General features: G+C 49.9%; 1 protein-coding gene across 1 annotated transcript in view; it reads right to left on the reverse strand.

The window, feature by feature from the left end:
* Positions 1 to 988: 988 nt before the first annotated feature.
* Srp68 (signal recognition particle 68) overlaps positions 989 to 20935 on the reverse strand; it is a 30645-nt gene continuing 10698 nt past the window's right edge. The window contains exons 5-16 of the mRNA XM_021177067.1: positions 19376 to 19458; positions 19009 to 19118; positions 17889 to 17971; positions 16942 to 17082; positions 10395 to 10493; positions 8852 to 8916; positions 6815 to 6971; positions 4783 to 4877; positions 3865 to 3994; positions 2471 to 2546; positions 2043 to 2095; positions 989 to 1753 (exon numbers count right to left, since the gene is read on the reverse strand). Of these exons, the coding sequence (XP_021032726.1) occupies positions 1526 to 1753; positions 2043 to 2095; positions 2471 to 2546; positions 3865 to 3994; positions 4783 to 4877; positions 6815 to 6971; positions 8852 to 8916; positions 10395 to 10493; positions 16942 to 17082; positions 17889 to 17971; positions 19009 to 19118; positions 19376 to 19458 (1320 nt within the window). The 3' untranslated portion in view covers positions 989 to 1525. The remainder of the gene's footprint in view (positions 1754 to 2042; positions 2096 to 2470; positions 2547 to 3864; positions 3995 to 4782; positions 4878 to 6814; positions 6972 to 8851; positions 8917 to 10394; positions 10494 to 16941; positions 17083 to 17888; positions 17972 to 19008; positions 19119 to 19375; positions 19459 to 20935) is intronic.

Here is a 20935-nt window from a genome sequence, read left to right on the forward strand (position 1 = left end):
CTGGGCTTAAACTCCTGCACAGCTGTGCCTCAGGGCAGTGCAGAGACGCTGGCAGAGCCTCAGCCAGCATGGCCTGGGGCTGCAAGGGCAGAGGAGGGGAGGGGTAGGAAGAAAGGCCCAGAGCTTCAGTGACCGGATGGTAGAGCTCCTGCCCAGCATGGGCAAGGCCTGGTTTCTGTCACCAATTCCAAAAGGTAATATAATGACCTCAGAATCGCCTCAGCCCATCCGGGACACTGACCAGACCCTTCAGGACTCATCTGCAGCTGTCAACCTGTAGGCATTCATCTTGCTATCTCTTCACAGGGAGGGGAGGGAACAGAGGGAAAGAAAGGAAACTTCTAAATCACAGGCAGATGACGAAACTTGAAAAACAGAACCGAGCAGAGCAAGCTCCATGTCAGGCCAACTCACAAGTGATAAACAGCCGTGCAGCTCCTTGACACTTCAGCAACTCCCCAGGGAGAAGGCAGCCCCTCTGAGCAGCCCAGGCTAGCCCAGCATGTCTCCTGTAACCCTTTCTAGATCTTTCACCCTTGGTGTGAGTGCTGGGATCTATCCTCGGGAGTGCACCCTCAGCCCCTCAGCCCCTGCCTGCCCTCCCTCACACTATCCAGCCCGTTCTGGTCTGAAGCACATGGAACCAACATCTCATTCCTGGTGGACCTTTGCTTTCCAAAGGGACTGAGAGGTACCTGTGTATGTCAGGTTTATGCTAAGTTTATTCTTTCTTACATTGCTTTCTGTGATGGCTGTTACTGAATCTGTCATGGAAATTAAAGAAAAGTATGTCCAAAGCAAACAGCCACGGGTAAAGAGGAGAAAATGTGGTGATGTCTAAACTCACAGATGGGGACACTGAAAACTGCTTCTAAGGCCACATCTAGCTGCCAGCAAGGCAGTGTGTACTTGCCCTCATAGTCATTCAACCAGGCCCCAGGGGGCTGGGTGGGGGGTGAGGGAGGACATGCAAAAACCAGACAGAGTCTCCATCATCTTTGCCTTTTAATAGAAGATTTGGTTTTGTCATTTACGAGTGTAACATAGTTAAAAATAGAGCGCTCTGCTTGTTCTCGGAGAAGGGGTACGGCTGACCACAACTCTGGGTGACATTGCTCGCGTTTCAGTCATTGACAAACTTCAGGAGACTCTGGACTCTCACAGCGAGGAGGGGTCATTTCAAATCCATGGGACTGAGGACACATGGCAAACACTCCCAAGCCCCCCAAGCCTGGCATGGACCCTGAATTTTGACATACTGACCAAAAGTGATCAGCCATGGCTTACAAGGGCAGGACAGCAGCAGTCCCCAGGAGGCACAGGGGACACAGAGACCCTGACTCTGGGCCCAGAAGATGACAGGCTACAAAAGGAAGTCACAAACACACAAGATGAACGGCCGCAGGGCTGAGGGTGCTGAGTTCTGCCCCAGCCAACGCAGAACTGGATTTAATGCCATGGAACTTGTCGGGTCTGTCTCAATACAGAGTAAGCCAGGACCTCCCTGCCCCGAGGAAGAGCCTGGTTAGCTCCTGAAACCAAAGATGCCCTTGATGTAGCCTGTGAGGCCACTCTTGGTCTTCTGCTCCAATTTGTCCTCAAGGGGTGGGAAGGCCACATGGTTGAGGGCCAGGTCAAAGAACAAAGGCTTGCAAGGGATTGGCTGGAACCCTGGTGGGAAGTGCACGAGGTTGGCTTGCTTGGTGACGAGGGACGGGTCCAGGCAAAAGGACTCAAACCGTTCAATCAGAGGCTGGAAGACACATGAAAACATCAGTCAGAAGGTCCCCAGTGGATACCTGAAATCAAACCTGGGTCCCCTGCAAGAACAAGCAATCGCTAAGCCATCCTCCAGTCCCAACAGCAGTTACTGGCACGGAGTAACCTGGAGGGACATTCCTCCACTTCCCTAGGGGACATGGACCATCAACAAGCCATTGAGTACTTTGTGGGTGTCCGGGCAAGAAAAGGAAAGAAGTCGGGGTGCCTAGACCCAGGGACAGAATGCTCCCTTATCCCTCGGATGCCACAGCTGGCCTTACCGTATTGTCTTTGACTTGGGACGAGGTGTCTGTTTGATGAGAGTCGTTTGCATCTGGAAATTCCACAGGGAGTTAGTAAGAACAGGGACTTTGCACACTCTTACCGCAGTATGGCTTTTCATCATGGTGAACAGGGCTCTAAACCCCAAGTCAATCTGGTCAGGACAAACACAGCGAGGGACCCACTGTGGCCAACCCACAGGAGCTGCAGAGTTTGTGAGATGCTAAGGAGGAGCGACAGTTTGATGGGGTTTCCCTAATTTTTCTGCACAGTTCAGTGCCCAGTGTAACAGGCAATGCGGCTAGGAAATAGCAATCTTAAGAGATTAACTGCAACTGCTTTTTATAGTAAAAAAGGTGGCATTGAGTGTGGAAGAGGAGTAGCAGCAGAGTCTGGGGACACAGCCGAGACCAGAGAGGTGGCTCACCCAGGATGGCTGCGGCCTGCAGCGAGCACTTCTCTGACCGCACTTGAGTGATGAGTTCTTGCACGTCGGGCAGGTCCTGTATAACAGAGAATACAGTCACCAGCAGGCCAGGTGGAGCTATGAGCCTTGCAGGCCTGTGGTAGCTGATCCCACTGGGGTTCAGGAGGCAGAGGCAGCAGATCTCTTCTGTGTTCAAGGCTATCCTGCTCCTCAGGAGAGTTCCAGGACAGCCAGGCCTACACAGAGAAACCCTGTCTCAAAAAAACAAAACAAAAAAAAAGTCTCTATTTTAAAAAATGTCTCAGCCGGGCGTGGTGGCGCACGCCTTTAATCCCAGCACTCGGGAGGCAGAGGCAGGCGGATTTCTGAATTTGAGGCCAGCCTGGTCTACAAAGTGAGCTCCAGGACAGCCAGAGCTATAAAGAGAAACCCTGTCTCGAAAAACCAAATAAATAAATAAATAAAATAAATAAATAAATAAATAAATAAAAAATGTCTCTACTATAAAAAAGAAAAACAAAAAACCCAACACATGCTGGGTCTGGTGGTTAATCCTAGCCCTTGGGAGGTAGAGGCAAAGAGAACATGAGTTCTAGGCCAGCCTCAGCCACACAGTTGAGTTTGAGACCAACCTGGAGAGACCCCATCCCTGCAAACATCGGAGACCAATACCAGCACTGCCCTGTCTTCTTCCAAGTGGGAAAGGCTGACATAGCTCGAGAGCAATGATGAAGAGCAACACTCTGCTGTTGAGCTCTGAGTGCAAGCTGACACCCAGGGGACACACACCTGTTAATTCAAACATTCTAGCACTCTGGGGTGGCCACTCTCAACTCGAATTTGGCAAATGAGAGCCCTGAACCACGGTAAGGGTAAAGGCTCGGCCAGCCACACCCCCAAGAACAAAGGTGGGTGTAGTCAGGCTGTGAAATCCCTTGTCGATCCAGATCTCACACCTGTCAGGGGCACTCTGGTGGGGACACAGTTTTAAAACCCTGCCAGGTGATGTCAGTGAGCAGCCAATCTGAGGACAATGTGTGGGGTTTGCGTCTCTGCAATCAGCAGCGACATCCCCCGCCCCCCCCCCCCCAAATTCCTGCAGACAGGCTTTGGCTGTGACTCTGAGCTTGCTCTATAGCCCAGACTAGCTTCAAACTCCTGAGTCTGCAGCCTCAACCTCTTCAGGGCAAGGGTTACGGGTGTGTCCTAGGAGAGCAGGCTGTAATGGCTTTCTGTCATAGCTAAACCCTCTTCAAGTCCAGAGCAGGGTAGGTTACAGTACAGTGACTCAGGGTGCAGGGCGGAGAAGGGCTGCCTTAGGAGCTGCCAGTGGCTGCACCCTCCCAGTCCCTGAACCCCTCACTGGCTTGGAAACACGAGGAGGCCCAGCTCACCTTCAGGCTGTTCTTGGAGGCTCCTCCATGAGAACTCACTTCATTTGCATATTTGAGAACTCTGTCGTACAGGACGAGGGCTTCGCTCCACTTCTTCACCAGCACGTAAGACTGAGCAATGAAGAAACACCTGATGGAGAGAGTCGCCATTTAAAGCAATAGTTGCCCAACACCAGGGCTGTCCCCACTGGCAGGCTTAATGTTAAAGCTGGAAACAGGATTCTTAACTCTGGATCATTGCTTGTGAAACCCCACCCTAACGTTCTGCAGGCAAACTTCCAAGTGTCTCAGCAATTTCAGATGGCTCTGCAGGTCCAACACGAGCCACTGTCTTTCAGTGACTGACTTCAGAGGAGGCAGTGCCCCAGGATGGTGGCAGCTAGAGGCAGGCTAGAGAGGAGCGCTGACTATACCAACAGAACCCTGCTCATCGCCTGTCTGCATGACTACACCACAACTAGTTATTCATCTCGAACCAGAGCCTTTCAAAAAAAAAAATCACACCAAAATTCTACAGGGCCCACAGAGCTTTAGTGTTGCCCTTGACATAGCAGGAGGGGCAGGAGCAAAGACGGGGCAGCCTAGGCAGCCCGAGATATGACACCCACACTCTCCTCCCGTCTGCCTGGACCCCTTTCAAGTGAGCCACACCGACTCAGCTCTTGTGTGAGAACCTGAGGTGCTCAGTTTCCCAATTCAGATCAGGCCCCCCGACCTGGCTGCTCCACTTTGCCAGTGCCTTTGCAGCCTGTGACTCTCTTAGCTGAAGAACTCTGGAAACTCCTGGCCGCCATCTTTGCTGAGAGCCCCGGCAGAGCTAGGCAGCACGGCTAACTGCAAACGACCTGTGGGAGCCGCCAGCCATGGAGCTGAGTGCTGGGGCGCAGAGCTCAGCCTTCTAACCGTGAAGGAGCTTACCTGTAAGCTTTGAACACCAGGGTCTTGAGGTTTATCTCTTTCTGGAAGGTTCTGTCCTCTTCTAAGCCAGGAAGCTGCAGCAATTCCACCAGATTCTGTACAACAGATGGAACAAGAAAATCCACGAGAAGCCCCAAAGACCTTTTAGGAAGTCAAGTGAGGGGTGGCCTGGCAGCCCTGTACCCATTGTCACCAAAAGCACACTTGTCCCTTACCACTCAATCCACCTCTCACCAACCTTCAGAGACTTCCTGGACTACATGGACAGGAAAATCTGCACTTCAGATTGGTCTACCCACTTGACAATGACAGTCAGCTTATGTGCATGCCTGTACTTACATGCATGTACACATGTGTGCATACGCACATGGAGGCCAGAGGTCAAAACTGGGTATTTTCCTCAATTGTTCTCTGCTTAACCTTCCCTCCCTCCTTTCCTCCCTCCTTTCCTCCCTCCCTCCTTCCCTCCCTCCCTCCCTCTTGAGACAAGGCCTCTCTATTATGTAGCCCTGGCTGTCCTGGCACTCACTACGTGCACAGAGCTGCCTCTACCTCCCCAGTGTGGAATTAAAGGCACACCTCACACCCGGTGTCACCTTTTTTCTTTCAGGAAGCTCTTCCTTATGCAGTTATGTAAGCCACACGTGCAGTGCGCAGAGACCAGAGGAGGTTTTAGATCCTCAGCAGCTGGAGCTCAGGCAATTGGGAGCCATTTGACTTGAGTTCTGGGAACCAATCTCAGGTTCTCCGAAGAGGAGGAAAGGTGCAGGGTCTATCTATGTCGCCCAGGCTGACCTATAACCCAGAGACCCACCTCCTCTGCCTCTGGAGGACTGGGATCACAGATGTATGCCACTATGCTTTGCAACTGTCTTCAGCATTGTTGTTTTGTAATTATTTATTTTATGTATATGAGTACACTGTAGGTGTCTTTAGAGACACCAGAAGAGGGCATTGGAACCCACTCATGAATGGGCGGTCCTGATGCTAAGGTCCTGCTCCTCAATTGGTTCTTTAATCTGTCAAAATCTTCTTTGAACCAGGAAGGGAGTGTCTTTTATCCTCAGATTCAAAGGAAGCCAGGTGGGGGCTGGTAGCACCGTCACCTCCTGGAGCTAAAGGCTGTGGCATAAAACTACACACAACACATTACAGATGGTTGTAAGCCAACATGTGGTTGCTGGGAATTGAACTCAGGACTTCTGGAAAAGTAGTCAGAACTCTTAACCACTGAGCCATCTCTCCAGCCCAGCACTGTTGTTGTTAAAGAGTAACTTTATTTTTATTTATGTGTGTGTGTATATTTATATACACATGACTGGCGGCTCATGGAGGCCAGGAGGATGTTGGACTCTTTGGAGTGACATAGTTGTGAAGCGCCCACACTGGTACTGGGAACCCAACTCCCATCCCCTGCAAGAATGATAATATTCCTAACCACTGAGTCATGGCTCCTGCTCACAGCGAGCACTCTGTAGCACCATCCTTTAGACCCCTCCCTCACCTTATTTTTCGAGACACTCTCACCCACTTTGCTAGACTGTTTGGCCATCAAGTCCTAGGGAGCCTCCTGTCTTTACCTTCCTAGTGCTGGGATTACAGGTCCTCGAAGCAAGTCCTCTGCTGAGCCACCTCCCCAGCCCCTAATCTCGGTTCATTATTCTGGAGATTATACAGCTCAGACCTTGTATCTACTGCACAGCTTGTCCATGGGTCCCACATGTTAGGGTACAGGTACAACTCCCCATGCAGGGCTTACATGAGGTAAGCTTACTGACTGACCAGCAGGTTGACACAGTGTGGATTCAGGTCTCTGGACGCCCTAGCACCTGTAGAGTATCTTACACGGGGAAAGTGAATGCCTGTAGGTGCACAAGGATTCAGACCTCAAAGTGCCTGAAATATGGAATACTAGGCTGGGAATTACCATAAGACCTTCTTTTGTCTTCCAACTAGTTGCCCTAGGCTCTCAAAAGCCCTTCACTACCCAACATGGCAGAAAGTAGCTGCCTTTCTAGTCCCCAGGGGTTACCTGCAGAATGATGTCATAGAGCCGGATGAGGTCCTGAGGCCTGGGAGATCGCTTGCTGTCATCTTCCGGCTGCTGCTGCAGCAGAGCCCTGTGCAAGCCTTTAGCCATGTTCTCGTTTCGCCTGATTGCTGTTGACAGCTTGATGTAGGTCAGGTAGCTGCAACGTACCACACACCAGCTTAGGAAAGCTCACGCTCTGCAAACAATGCTAGGCTGACTTGGGCGGACCTAGTGGGGTGTGGAGGATCACAGAGCAGGACCATCTGGCCCTTCACACCCTTTCTCAAAGCCACAAGCTCCCAGTTTCAGAGGACACTGCTAGTCCTCAGAAAGCAGCAGCCAACTTCTGATGTGGCAGCTGCTGGGCTCTGACACAGGGCAGTGTGCCGTCACCTGTGGCCCCATTCACACTAGTCACAGAGACCACACACAGATGAGAAGTGAGAAGGCACCGAGAGGCCACAGCTCAGTGGAACGTGCGCAGAGCAGGGGAGGCCACAGCTACACTAGGCATACACGTGACCAAGTCAAGACCAGCGACATTTTGAGAGATAAGAGAAGTAAATATGCAAAGAATGTTAAAATAACTGAGTAAGTTGAATTTGAGGAACAGGTGATGGGAACGGGAAGATGTTCCTAAAAGATTTTCCTATTACACACAAGCAGGCATAGGCTCACCACATTCACAAAAATACAAAGACCCTGCTTCCTGACTCATCCCTTCTGCCCCAGAGCTGCCCTCTCAACCACGGGCAACTTAGGAGAATGGAAAGCCACACCCTGACAGCTGGCGCTGAAGGAGGGGAGGTGTCTGAGTGGAGGTGAGGGTTCAGAGGCCCCGCTCCAGGTCAGGTGAGCTCAGCTCTGAGTGTGGGGCTCTAAGCTACACAGATGCATAGGCAGAGCTCTCCAGGAGCCTCTTTCTCCTCAGGCTGACTAAACAGATAACATCTATGGCGAACCCTGTACGATATGCCAAGGACCTGAGTCAGTCAGTCTGATATCCACAAATACCAAACCCCCAAGAATGGACACCAAGTGTGACAAGGGAGGAGTGTGTGAGTGTGTGTGTCTGGTGGCAAGTGGGCACACAAGCACAGAGCCCTGGGGAAGACAACTACTGTGTTACTGCACAACTACAGCAGTGGCAGCAAACGCAGGGGAGAGCGAATCGGCCCCCGAGACTGGACACAGGTGTCCAGTGCTCGCTCGCTCGCTCGCTCAGAGGAAGCCAGGCAGACCCTGGTCTCACTCGGAGGCTTGCAGGTGGAATCCAATTGAGCCAAAATGATTATGTGAAAGTGACATGAACTGCAGAGCTCGGGAGCTGTAGGGAGTGAGCCCTAGGTCACAGATGCTCCAAAGTTACTGCCAGAGGCTGGCTGTGGTGGTTCATACCTCAAATTCCACCATGCTCAAGACCGAGGCACAAGGAGTTATAAGAGTTAGAGGCCAGCCTAGGCTACCAGTGAGATCTTGCACTTGCACTTGTGCGCACACACACACACACACACACACACACAGAGAGAGAGAGAGAGAGAGAGAGAGAGAGAGAGAGAGAGAGAGAGAAACAAAAACTAAAAGCAAGGCTGCAGCCAAGGACTGGCTTGAGAGGAGAGACTGGCAGGGAAGGCGCTGCCACTCACCTGGGCACCTCCTGTGGGAGGACATGGCAGAGCCAGGAGGATCTCTATGAATCTGAAGCTAGCCTGGTCTACACAATGAATAGCCAGGGTTATGTAGAGAGACTCTGCCTCAAATAAACAAGCAAACAAAAAGGAACAGAAGGGCTCAAGAGTTAGACTGGTGCTTAAGAGCCCTAGGTGCTCTCGCAGAAGACCAGGGTTAGAGTCCCAGCACCACATGACAGCTCACAACCATCTGTAACTCCAGTCCCAGGGCACCCAACACCCTCTTCTGGCCTCCAGGAGCAGCAGGGACACATGTGGTGCACAGATATGCATGCAGGCAACTGTATATATAAAATAAAATTTAAAAATGTAAATGCATATAAACACACACAAAAGTCAAACTCACCTGTGCAGGTACTGGAGATTTGAAACCTTCCCAGACTCTCCATCAAGGGTATAATCTCTCTGCTTCTGTAAAGGTAAAAAGGTATAAAGTAAAACTCTTGGCCTTGGCTCTCAGTGCCCTTCAATACGATGGGCCATAAAGTTCTCTCCCCAGAGCCACAAAGTCTATCAAGTGTCTGTCATGCCAGGCAGCGGTGGCGCATGCCTTTAATCCCAGCACTTGGGAGGCAGTGGCAGGTGGATTTCTGAGTTCGAGGCCAGTCTGGTCTACAGAGTGAGTTCCAGGACAGCCAGGACTACACAGAGAAACCCTGCCTCAAAAAACTCAAAAAAAAAAAAAAAAAAAAGGTCTGTCACCATGCCCCCAGGAATCCATTAAGAGAAGGACAAGATTACCCCTTTGCCACTGTCAGCCAACACCTGGCCTTGACTGACAGAAGGCTGACAACAGCCAGCTGAGGCTTCCTGTTCTGTCCCCAACCCAACAATCAGACAGTTCTGTCAGGTGTGGCACACCCCCCTGCAGTGCTGGCTATAGGAGACTGAGACAGGAAGAGCCTGAGTTTAATTACAGTCTGGGAACTTAGTGAGATCTTGGCTCAAACTAGTTTTTTTAAAAACCCACAAGACATTCCCAGCATGCACAAAGTCCTAGGTTCAATATGCAGTAAACCACAAAACAAAAAAAGCAGCGAGACCACAGCCCCACTGTCGGCTCTGAGACCACACCCTCCCTGCTGTAGACCCAAATTCTACCATCCCTGTATGCCTGGTGTGACCAGTACCCTAAGCCACCCACATCCTTGACCTCCAGCATCCATGGAGATGTTACTGCATGTGGTAGAAGAGACTCTGGGTGGGAATATTTAAGTGTTTTTCAATTACTAAACTGCAGTCCTCCTGCCTCTGTCTACAGAATGTTACAATTACAGGTGTGCACCACCTCACCTTTAGAGCCATCTCAGTATACGTTAAAATGCTACTTAAGAACAGGTAGAAACCAGTCATGGCTTCAGCTTCTGCAAACCCAGCTCTCAGGAGCTAGAGAGATGGCTCAGCGGGTGAGAGCACTGACTGCTCTTCCGAAGGTCCTGAGTTCAAATCCCAGAAACCACATGGTGGCTCACAACCATCTGTAATGAGATCTGATGCCCTCTTCTGGTGTGTCTGAAGACAGCTATAGTGTACTTACATATAATAAATAAATCTTTAAAAAAAAAAATCCCAGCTCTCCACAGGCTGAGGTAGTGGGATTATCTGTAGGGGACACTACACGAGGGAGGGAGACTCTAGGGTGTGGTATAAAGTGGGAAGGACCTCAGTAAGGCACCATTAGTAAAGGCGGTGCCCCTGGAGACAAGCAGCTGAGACCACTGGATGACTCACGAATGGCCAGAGAATGAAGTATGAAGTGTGAACAGGAGCCCAGAGGCATCTGCTGCTTACAAGCTGATCACATCTACAAACGGCCCAAGGCCCAGTGATGGCCCCTGGGAGCATCCCGAGGACAGCTCAGACTGGGGGAGGACAGGAGATGGGCTGACCTGATCCGGCTTGAGCTCCTCCCTCACGGCTTGGAGGGCATCTCGGCACTCACTCAGCATGGACTCGAACAGACGCTCCTTCGTTTCTTCACTTTCAGCCTACACAGTGGCAAAATGGAGCAAGAGACTGTTTTGAGCAGATTGGAGGAGGCACGGCATCGCATGGCTCGGAGGCGCTGTCTGCAAACCTTTACAATCTGAGCCAACCTGCAGTTTCTGGTTTCTTTCAGATTCGAGCAAAAGACAGACATTTCTAATCAATATCCAACCAGGAAAATATTTCTTCTAAATATAAGACTAAATTGTCTTCTCTAGACATTCTGGGTCCATTGTTGTACATGGCCAACTCTTTGAGAACAACTTCTGGGCAGAAATGGTTGACAAGAAAGAGGCGACAGTCTTCACCCAGTACTAGGTGTCACCCTCACTACACTGCTCGATAAACCACAAAGTGACTTATTAACTGAATGCCTGCCACACCATGTTTCCAACCTAAAGAATCTGACTGAGCAGGGAAGCCACAAAAGGCAGGAAGCAGATGGCCCTGTGCCACCGGCGAGCAGACCCACTGAAGTGAAAGCATTCCATGGTCATGTTTGACTTTCCACAGAACTAACAGGCAGCCTGAAAAACACCAGCCTTCAACTGGCCTCTCAGGACCACAGAAGCCCGCCCAGAACACCCTCCACTCCTGTGAGAGGAGGAGGAGCCCAGATAAAGCTTTCTGAAGATCTCTTGTGTTTTCCCTACATTCTAGTATAAGGAAATAACTGTAAATTGCCCCATATATACCACACAGACACTGCCACTTTACAGGCCACCTGACTTTCCTGTCCCTTACTAACTTGGGAAACAAATCAGGACCATGGCCTCCCGTGCCCTGAAGGCGAACATCACCCCATCAGCTAGCTCACTTCCCACCAGAGCAGTGCCTGCTGTCCAACAGACGTCAAGATGGACAGCTGCTCTAGCTGAGGTCCGCCATGCAGCCAGCGGCCAGCAGTGTGGACTGCTGGGACCATGGTAGGTTACACAGAACAAACACAGCGAGGTGCTGTCCCGTCCGCTGGGACTCCAGAAAAGGCTCCCTCCCTTTCCTCACCTAATCAGACTCTGAGGTTCCAGTGGAAACCGAGTAAGATAGGCAAACCCCTGTGCAGCCACCGCAGAAAGGGTCAGCCCTAGAACCCACAAATCCACAGCAGCACTGCTTCAGGTGGGTGGCGCTGAGCTGTCTGGCAGTGGGCAATAAATGAGGATCTGTCTTCTCTCCTATCGGTAGGAAAAGTTCACATTTAAAAATCAGAGGATGCACTCTTGGCTTCTTGCTCTCTGTCTTCTTCCTCCTGCTCCTCCCCCTCCACCCCCCTCCACTGCTCATAGCTGGCCTCTATTCCTCTACTCTCTGCTTTTCTCTGTCTCTACTACCCCCTCAACTCCCCTCCCAGTGCCCTGAATAAACTCTATTCTCTACTATTTAAAAATAAATAAATAAATAAAATCAAAGGATGCCAGAACGCTAAGCCTCGTCACTGCCTCTGCGGTTGCCTCGGCACCAGAGTGCGGAGGACAAACTTCCGGTGCTCCCCACGTTCTACGTCTCAGTAGAAATTTATGAAGATATTCCACAACAACCAAGGAAAAGGTATGTCTGAAGGGAAGGACTTAGTGGGATGTTTTCCGAGTGCCACCCACAATGCTGAGTGACTCAGAGACCACCAGTATCTGAGAACTTGCCACGGATCTTCCTACCTAGGGCAAAATGTCTCCAAACAGGAAGTTTTCATATATTTACGGCTCTCGTTTACTCTAGAACCTATATTTGATGCCAAGGTGACTCCCACAGGGAGACACGCCTTTCAACATGCAGGGGCAGGACTGCACTCCACATGCCAGCCTGCCACATCTGCTACCAAGCTAGTACTCAATGGCACACTCCCTGCATAGAAACATGTGGCCCGCTGGACCCTGTTCCCGGTGTGTCAATGGCGTGTCTAGAGCTTGGAAAGGATGACCTGCCTGCTCGTCTCAATCAATCAACGGAACTCCTCTGGGCCAGCCAGTGCAGGGACACGGCACCAGAGTGTCTCCCGCTATTACAGACACTGCTGGGTTGTTTTCACTGGCTGACAGGAATCTTGGGGAGAAGGTGGTGTGTGACTAAGAGACACACAGGCAAGCCTGGCCACATTCTCTCTCCACCACACCCACAGGAGAATCATGGGGATAGGAACCAAGTCTCACCCAACCTGAGAGAGAGGCTCAGAAGAAAAAAGATAAGGAAATAAAGAAAGGGGGTTTTGTTGTTGTTGTTTCTTTCCTTAAAAAAGAGGGGGGGGGCCTGGAGAGATGGTTCAGTGGTTAAGAGCACTGACTGCTCTTCCAGAGGTCCTGAGTTCAAATCCCAGCAACCACATGGTGACTCACAACCATCTGTAATGGGATCCAATGCCCTCTTCTGTTATGTCTGAAGACAGCGACAGTGTACTCACGTATATGAAATAAATAAATCTTTAATAAAAAAAATTGAAAATTTTATTTAAAAAATGGGGGTAGGGGTAGGAAGGTAAATGCTGTTCATTTTACTCAGACTCCAAAAAGCTGGGTCAGGTTACCTGGTGAAGGGGAAGTCCAATCATTGGGACTTGCATGGTAGAAGAAGGGAACTGACTTTTTTCTCAGGTTGTCCTCTGACACCAGCTGTGTGCTGTGGGACACACATCTCTCCTATCCCCACAAAATACATTTAAAAATGTAATAATAAATAAATATAACAAACACAATGAAAACAGGTTTGTTGGATTCCCCCCAACACCCAGAACTGAATGGGGCATAAATGACCAAGCACACAAATGTTTTAAAATCTCTCAAAACAAGCTGCCCACAAACAACCTCACAGCACCGCTGCCGGTGACCACCAAGGACTGAATAAAGATTAAGATACAAAATGACAGCCCATGGGAGGAACATCAATATGAACCAACCAGTACCCCCAGAGCTCCCAGGGACTAAACCACCAACCACAGAGCTGCAGCTGCATATACAGCAGAGGACGGCCTAGTTGGACATCAATGGAGGAGAGGCCCTTGGTCCTGAAAAGGCTCGATGCCCCAGTGTAGGGGAATGCCAAGGCCAGGAAGCAGGAGTGGGTGGGTTGATGAGCAGGGGCAGGAGGGAGAGGGTTTTCGGAGGGGAAACCAGGAAAGGGGATAACATTTAAAATGTAAATAAAGAAAATATCCAATAAAGTAAAACTAGGGCGGTCAGGGCTACGTGAGATACCCTGTTTCAAGAAACAAAACAAATGAGCGCGCGCACGCACACACACACAGAGCACACACATTAGACAGCAGGAATGAAGGATGGCATGTTTTCTCTCTCCAGTTACTTCTCCCTTCCACTTTCCAGCTGCTGTTTAAGTATTTCTATGCCACGAAGATCGCTAGCGGGAAGAAATCAGCTAGGGCTACCAAAATGGCATTCTATTTCCCAGACAGTGGTAGGGACCATATCAACTGAGATATCGAACACTGAGATTAAGCAGCCTGCACCTCTAAGGCATAGAGGTGCACTTGAGTCGCTGAATGAAGACCAACAAAAACCATCCGTCCCCTGTCCGGGTGTCCCCAGGTGTCCCTGAATGGAGTTTCCACCTGAGTGTAGCTGAGGAACAGCTACACACGGCAGAGAGCCTCGGGTCCACAGGCACAGGCTGCTGGCTACACTCTAGACTCACCCTCACACAGAACCTGGACCAACTCCCCGCGGACACACGTCAATCATGCTCAGTAAGGGCGAGGGAAGTGCTGGGTCTGCCGCACTCCCCTTTAATCCCAGTGTTAGGGGCTAGCCTGGTCTACGTAGAAGCTAGCTAGGACCACACGATGAGAGAGTTCGTGACATGATCACTACATGTTCCAGGAAGAAGCACCTATATGATTTCACAATTAAAAAGTTAATTAAGCCGGGCGGTGGTGGCGCACGCCTTTAATCCCAGCACTTGGGAGGCAGAGGCAGGCGGATTTCTGAGTTCGAGGCCAGCCTGGTCTACAAAGTGAGTTCCAGGACAGCCAGGGCTACACAGAGAAACCCTGTCTCGACCCCCCCCCCCCAAAAAAAAGTTAATTAAGTAGGGCTGACAATGACAAGATGTCTCGGGGTAAAGAGCTTACCTCCCAACAATGGCAGCCTGACAACCTGAGTTCCATCCCTAGAACCCACACAAAGAAAAGGAAAAAACCAACTGCACAAAGCTGCCTTCTGACCACCACATACTGACATACACCAGAGCCCACACACATACACATGCACACACACACACACACACACACACACACACACGCACACACGCTGCGCACATACACATGCACACACACACGCTGCGCACATACACACGCACACACACACAACTAATGGCCCTTAGGTGGAGCTGGGAACCTTTGGGAAAGGTCCCAAGACAGAGCAGCCCACTCCAGAGCTTGTCTTCCCGTTGCAGTTCCTTCTCTTCTACAAGAAACCAGAAAGGCCCTGCCAGCAACCCAGACAGTCTGTGGACAGCCCTTCACCTTGAGAGCAGGAGGCTGAAGAAAGCTTCAGAGTAACTCAAGTCACTGTCACTCACAGACAGACCCCACTTACTTACTGTACTCTAAGACAGGCTGTCACGGCGCAGCCCTACATGACCGTGACCTCACAGAAATCTGCCTGGTTCAGCCTCCCTGGTGGCAGGATTGGAGGGTACTTGCCACCAAGCCTGGAGACCTGCTGAATTCAATCCCTAGAAAGCACGTAGTGGAAGGAAGAAACTAACTCCTTCTAAGATGTGCTCTGACTTCCACATGTGTACACGTGGCCCCACACATGGTAAGGAAATAAAATATAATAAAAGTTTAAAACTTAAGACAGTGTTCTTAGTTTGAAATCTATTTTCAGTAGTAATTAAAAGCATAGGAAAAAAAAAACCCTTTGATCCCAGCACTCGGGAGGCAGAAACAGGTAGATCTCTAGGAGTTTGAGGCCAGCCTGGTCTACAAAGCAAGTTCCAGAACACCATTTGCTACATAGAAATCTGTCTCAAAAAGCCAAAAAAGCAAGCAGGGAGAAAGTCAGGTGTGGCCCCCACACTTTAATCCCAGCACTCAGGAGGCACAGGCAGGCAGGCGCTGTGAGTTTGAAGCCAGCCGGGTCTACTTAGCAAGTTCCAGGCTTCAGAATGAGAGCCTACTTCAAACAAAACCAACCATGGAGCAGGGCTGAGGTACGCTCCATGGCAGAGCAAGCGCCTCACAGGCTTTAGGGTCTGGGTCTGTCCTCAGCCCTGAAAAACTCTTCCAACCAGACAACAAAAGCTCTTCCTGCAGCAAAGCTTTGCAGACTCATCCCTTAACCATGTGCAATGTGAGTCTGATAACAGATAACAGGCAGGCTTGAAGAGGCACACCTGCTATTAGCAGCTTGATGAGATAGACAGAACGTACTCATTTCATTCTATAAACACAATTAAACTCTGACTTAACGAGCTGACAATGGTTGGCTGGATTTGCTTTTTATTTACTTGAGACTTAACCATAACCATGGTCACTTTACTTTTTCTCTTCCCAAAGTCATCAAAATCTTGGTCAATCCTGAGCGGCCTTTTCCTCCTGGTGCTAGGGACTGGTCTGTGGTCTCCAGCGTGAGTGGCTTGCCGCCCACGCTGCACCCCAGCCCGAGCTGCTTAACAAGTGTCTATCCAGATGTCGGCCTTTAGTCACAAAAAATCCAAACACTTGTTTATGTGTGTGAGCCCACTCACAAAATAAAGAAATGTAAAAAACTAAAGTGAGCTCTCCAGTCCTCTAAGAAAAACGAACTTCCCGGTGCTGCTGTGTCACTCTGCTTTACGCAAAGGAAAACCGTGGCAGAGCAGAACGCAGCACAGGCCAGCACGTAAGGAAAATCCTTCAATTGCTAAAAAGCTGCTTCCGACCCAAAGCAGCCTGGGTGGGAAGTGGCTGTTAAGTCTGGATGTTTAACATCCTCATCAACAGGGGTAGCAGTGCAGGCCCAGTAAGTGCCAGGCTTTCGCAACTCCTGACCGGAGAAGTCAACATACCCCATTGTTTTAAAAGATGCCCTTCACCTCCTGTGAAGGAGCTCTAAAGGGCCTCACTGGTGCCTCAGGAGTACTCTGGGATCCCTATCTTTGGGGCGACATCTGCTTGTTCACAGCCACAAGCAGGTAATTATGTCAATAAGCAGCTTCAAGTACAGCTCTGCATGGCCATTACCTGCAGACCACATACAGAACCAGATATTCTGGTTCACCCGGGCTCTTGTGAACGAACGGCCCAGGAATGAGGGGTGGCCCTGAGGGCAAGGAGGTGGGGACAGCAGGTCAGACTCCAGGAACCTGACAGCAGTGCCCCTGCTACTCCAGCGTGACCCTCTGCAGTGAGCCAGCCTCTTTGAGCTCCTTTTCCCATGACTGTCACTGTAAATCTACCCCATAAACGTAACCCTTCACACCTGACTTCACAGAGGCGAGCACCACGGGTCCCCTCCTCACCTGGACGATGGCGGCCTCGTTGTCGGCCAGGCCCAGTAGGAAGATCCTCACTTTGTCGATCTTCACGGGGACCGTCCGGCCTCGCCACTCCACCTCACTCATGGTCGCCGCCTGCTTGGCTCGAGTCTGAGTGATCAAGGCCTGCACAGGGGTTTAGGTCAGAGCTTTAGCAGCTGCTCTGTGACAGGACAACAGCCTGCCAGGCTCTCTCTCTCCAACCGACAAGGACACATTGCAGCATGCAAAATTCCTCATTTTCAATGTCTCCCTGGTATCATGAATTTTAAGTTTATGGAAAGTCAAAATTCTTCCCCCAGTTTTAAAATTTCTTACTTTTTCAATGCATCTATGTTACATGCTCAGAGAGCAAATAGGTTTCCAGATATAATGGCTCACGGCTGTAACCCCAACACTTATAAGGCTGAGGCAAGAGGACTACCATGAGTTCAAGGTCAGCATAGGTTATAGAATGAACGCGCGCACATACACACACACACACGCACACGCACACGCACACACGTACGTACATACGTAAGTTAATGTGTAAATATTTCAGGAAAAAGTTTCCAGGAGTGGTGGCACACACCGTAATCCCAGCACTCGGAAGGCAGGAGCAGGTGGAGCTCTATGAGTTCAAAGCCAGCCTGACCTGATCAACATAGCAAGATCCAGACCAGCCAGGGCTACACAGTGAGATTATAAATCAAGTGTAGTGACGTAATGCCTTTGATGGTGCTCAGGAGGCAGAGCTAGGCAGATCTCTGTGATCTATAGGCCAGCCAGAATTACAGAAATAAGGCCAAAATACAACACACACATGCATGTTGACAGTAAACATACATATAAGTTAAATACTTAAAATATTTAAGTAACATCTGAATGTAGATATAGCTATAAATATATATATAAGAATAGTAAATATCCCCAGAGACTGGAGTGTGTATTACCTCAAGTTTTTCAGCAAGGAGCCCCTCTGTGCCCCCAGACCTCAGTCTCATCTGCATGAGCTCATTGATAGCTGACTGGTCCCCTGGGAGAGAAAGAGAAGGGAGGGGGATCGTTTAGGGTTTTGTGCCTTCTTGACAAGCCCTCAATTTAGTCCAGACTGACAGTTCCTCCCTTAGTGAACTGGAACACGCAACCGGCCCGTCCATCGGCTCTGAAGATGACTCTGTTCAAAATGAGCCTGGCTGGAGCCTCGGAAACACTGCTAACAGTGTGGTCTAAGTGCTCAAGGGCTCAATGTCGAGCTGAGCCCTAAGCTTAGCTGTGGACTTTGAGAAACTATGGGATGTTAATGTAGGTGCAACTGTACAACAGCACTGCCATGGGACTGCAGACGGCTCAGCAGTGAGAGCATTCGCTGCTCTTACGGAAGGTCCAGGGGATCTGTTACCCTCCTCGGACCTCCTTAGGCAATGCATGCACATAGCAGACATAAACCTGGACAGGAACAGAGACACAAATATTAACATCTTTCAGGGCGATGATGGGAAGGGAAGTTGTGCAGGTTTGGACTCAGGTAAACCTTGAAAATTCTCTAATCTTTCACTTAGTTTTACTGTATACCTGAAACTTCTCCAAAAATGTAAGATAACATCAGTTGGAAATTCTAAACTGTTCTTGGGGAGTGGAGAAAATAAAGGGATTCAAACAGAAGCCAAACAGCCAAGGTCTGTAGACTGGAGTGGGGCTGTCAAAGACAGCTCTTCATCATTGTCTTGTGTGTGTGTGTGTGTGTGTGTGTGTGTGTAAAACACAGTATACATCAGACAGCTCTACTATTACTATCATTACATCTAAGGCTAACCCAGCTGTACTGTGTGGTGCTCACCCTTAATCCTAGCACTTGGGAGGCAGAGGCAGAGGCAGAGGCAGGGGGTCTCTATGAGTGAGAGGCCAGCCTTTTCTACATGGTAAAACCCAAAACCAACCAAGCAAACAAACAAACAAACACTCTCAGGCCACAGCTAGATGCTGAAACAGAGGGAGAGTCACACAGGCCTCCCAGCAAGCCAGGTGAGGTGAGGAGCACCTCACTGGAGCACCACACCAGAGCCTGCTCACCAATGTTATATGCACAGTAGCGGATGTTGGGCGAGATCTCTTCAACACGCTGGTTGTACAGCACAGCCTGCTCCTCTGTGAATGCACTGGCTAGCTTCTCATAGATAGTTCTGCGAGCAAAGAGATGTCAGACATTCTTAAAATATGGAAGCTGTATTTAAGAAAAGAAAACTCAGGAAAACCATGTGGTTAAAACCAAAACCCAGCCCTCTGAGGGCATCTGCTGAGCACCGGGGGGAATGGCATGCTCTAAGCACAAAAGGGAGAAAGAAAATGTCCTAGCTTCCAAGAAGCCAGTCACAGGGTTCTGCAGCCGGACTGTGGCTGTAACAAAGAGCAGCCATCGCTTCTGGACTGGAGGACTTACTTGCATTTGTTGAAAGCCTCAATTGCAGCTTTCCACTCTTGATGTTCAAAGCGCAACATTCCTGAGAGGTAAGCCGTGTAGGCCTGGGGAGAGTGCAAAGACCAATAAGCAAGGAACTTTTCACATCTGTTTTGTTGCTTTTGGGGTGCTATGGAAGGAACCCAGATTTCTGTGTATACTAGGCAGGTGCCTGACCACGAAGCTTCATGCTTAGCCCACAAAGAACTGCTTCAGCACAAAGACCCAGTGTTCTGGCCCCATGGCCTTCCCTCCCTCCCTCCCTCCCTCTTTCTTTTTGAGAGACATGCAGCTTCTCACTCCACAGCTCTAGCTGGCCCTGAACTCGCAGAGTTCCCCCTGCCTCTACCCCGAGGGCTCCGGACGAAAGGTGAGCGCTGCCCTGCTTTGGAATAAGACTGACTTTTCTTTCTTATTCAAGTGTGTGTGAGTGTTTTGCCAGCATATAGGTCTGTGTACCGAATGTGTGCCTGATGCCCAGAGACAGCATCACAGCTCCTGCAACAGGAGTTACAGACAACTGTGAGCTGCCGTGCTGGGACTGGGAATTGAACCCAGGACCTCTGGAAGAGCAGCCTGTGCTCTAACCACTGAGACATCTCTCCAGCACCAGCAAGTTGACTTTTAAAGAGAAAAACTTACTAAAATGCTAAAGTGTGATGATACACTCTTATGGTTCCCTTCTTCCCAGGAAAGAACTTCAAAACAAAGGATGCCCAGGGCACAGCTCAGGGCAGAGCATCATACGCCAAAGGACATTGTTCATTTCACTTAATAACTGGTCTCTAGACCATCACATAAGCATCAGAGGTTCAACACTGGGCCTTGGAGTAGTTAAGTGTTACTGTGAGAGCCTCAGTTTGATCCCTGGAACCCGAATGCCAACCGTTTTCTTCCTCAAACATGTCATCCTGCACCCACGCCCACACCCCAGATACAGTAGTCAGTTTTGTTCAATTTCAACACCGCCAGGCATGATGGTGCGCACCTTAAAATCCTCCAGCATTCAAGAGACTGAGGCTTGGCTAGATGGTTGAGTGCAGGTTAAGCCTGGCCTACATAAGACCCAGTTTAAGAGAACAAAAGTAGACTCGGAGAGACGGCCCAGCAGTTAAGAGAGTTAAGACAGCTGGCTGCTCTTCCGTAGGACCCAGGTTCGACTCCTTACACCCATATGGCAGCTCACAACCGTCTATAACTCAGAACCAACATTCTTTTCTGACCTCCAGGGGTACCAGTCACACATGTCCTATACAGACATTTATGTAGTAAAATAGCCACGCATGAAATAATTGAAAGTAGGGCTGGAGAGATGGTTCAGTGGTTAAGAGCACTGACTGCTATTCCAGAGGTCCTGAGTTCAATTCCCAGCAACCACATGGTGGCTCACAACCATCTGTAATGGAATCTGATTCCCTCGTTTGGTATGCATACATAAAATAATTAAAAACAAAACCAAGGGGCCGGGCGTGGTGGCGCACGCCTTTAATCCCAGCACTTGGGAGGCAGAGGCAGGCGGATTTCTGAGTTCGAGGCCAGCCT

This window comes from Mus caroli, chromosome 11 (assembly GCF_900094665.2).
Source record: "Mus caroli chromosome 11, CAROLI_EIJ_v1.1, whole genome shotgun sequence".
Classification (NCBI taxonomy): Eukaryota; Metazoa; Chordata; class Mammalia; order Rodentia; family Muridae; genus Mus; species Mus caroli.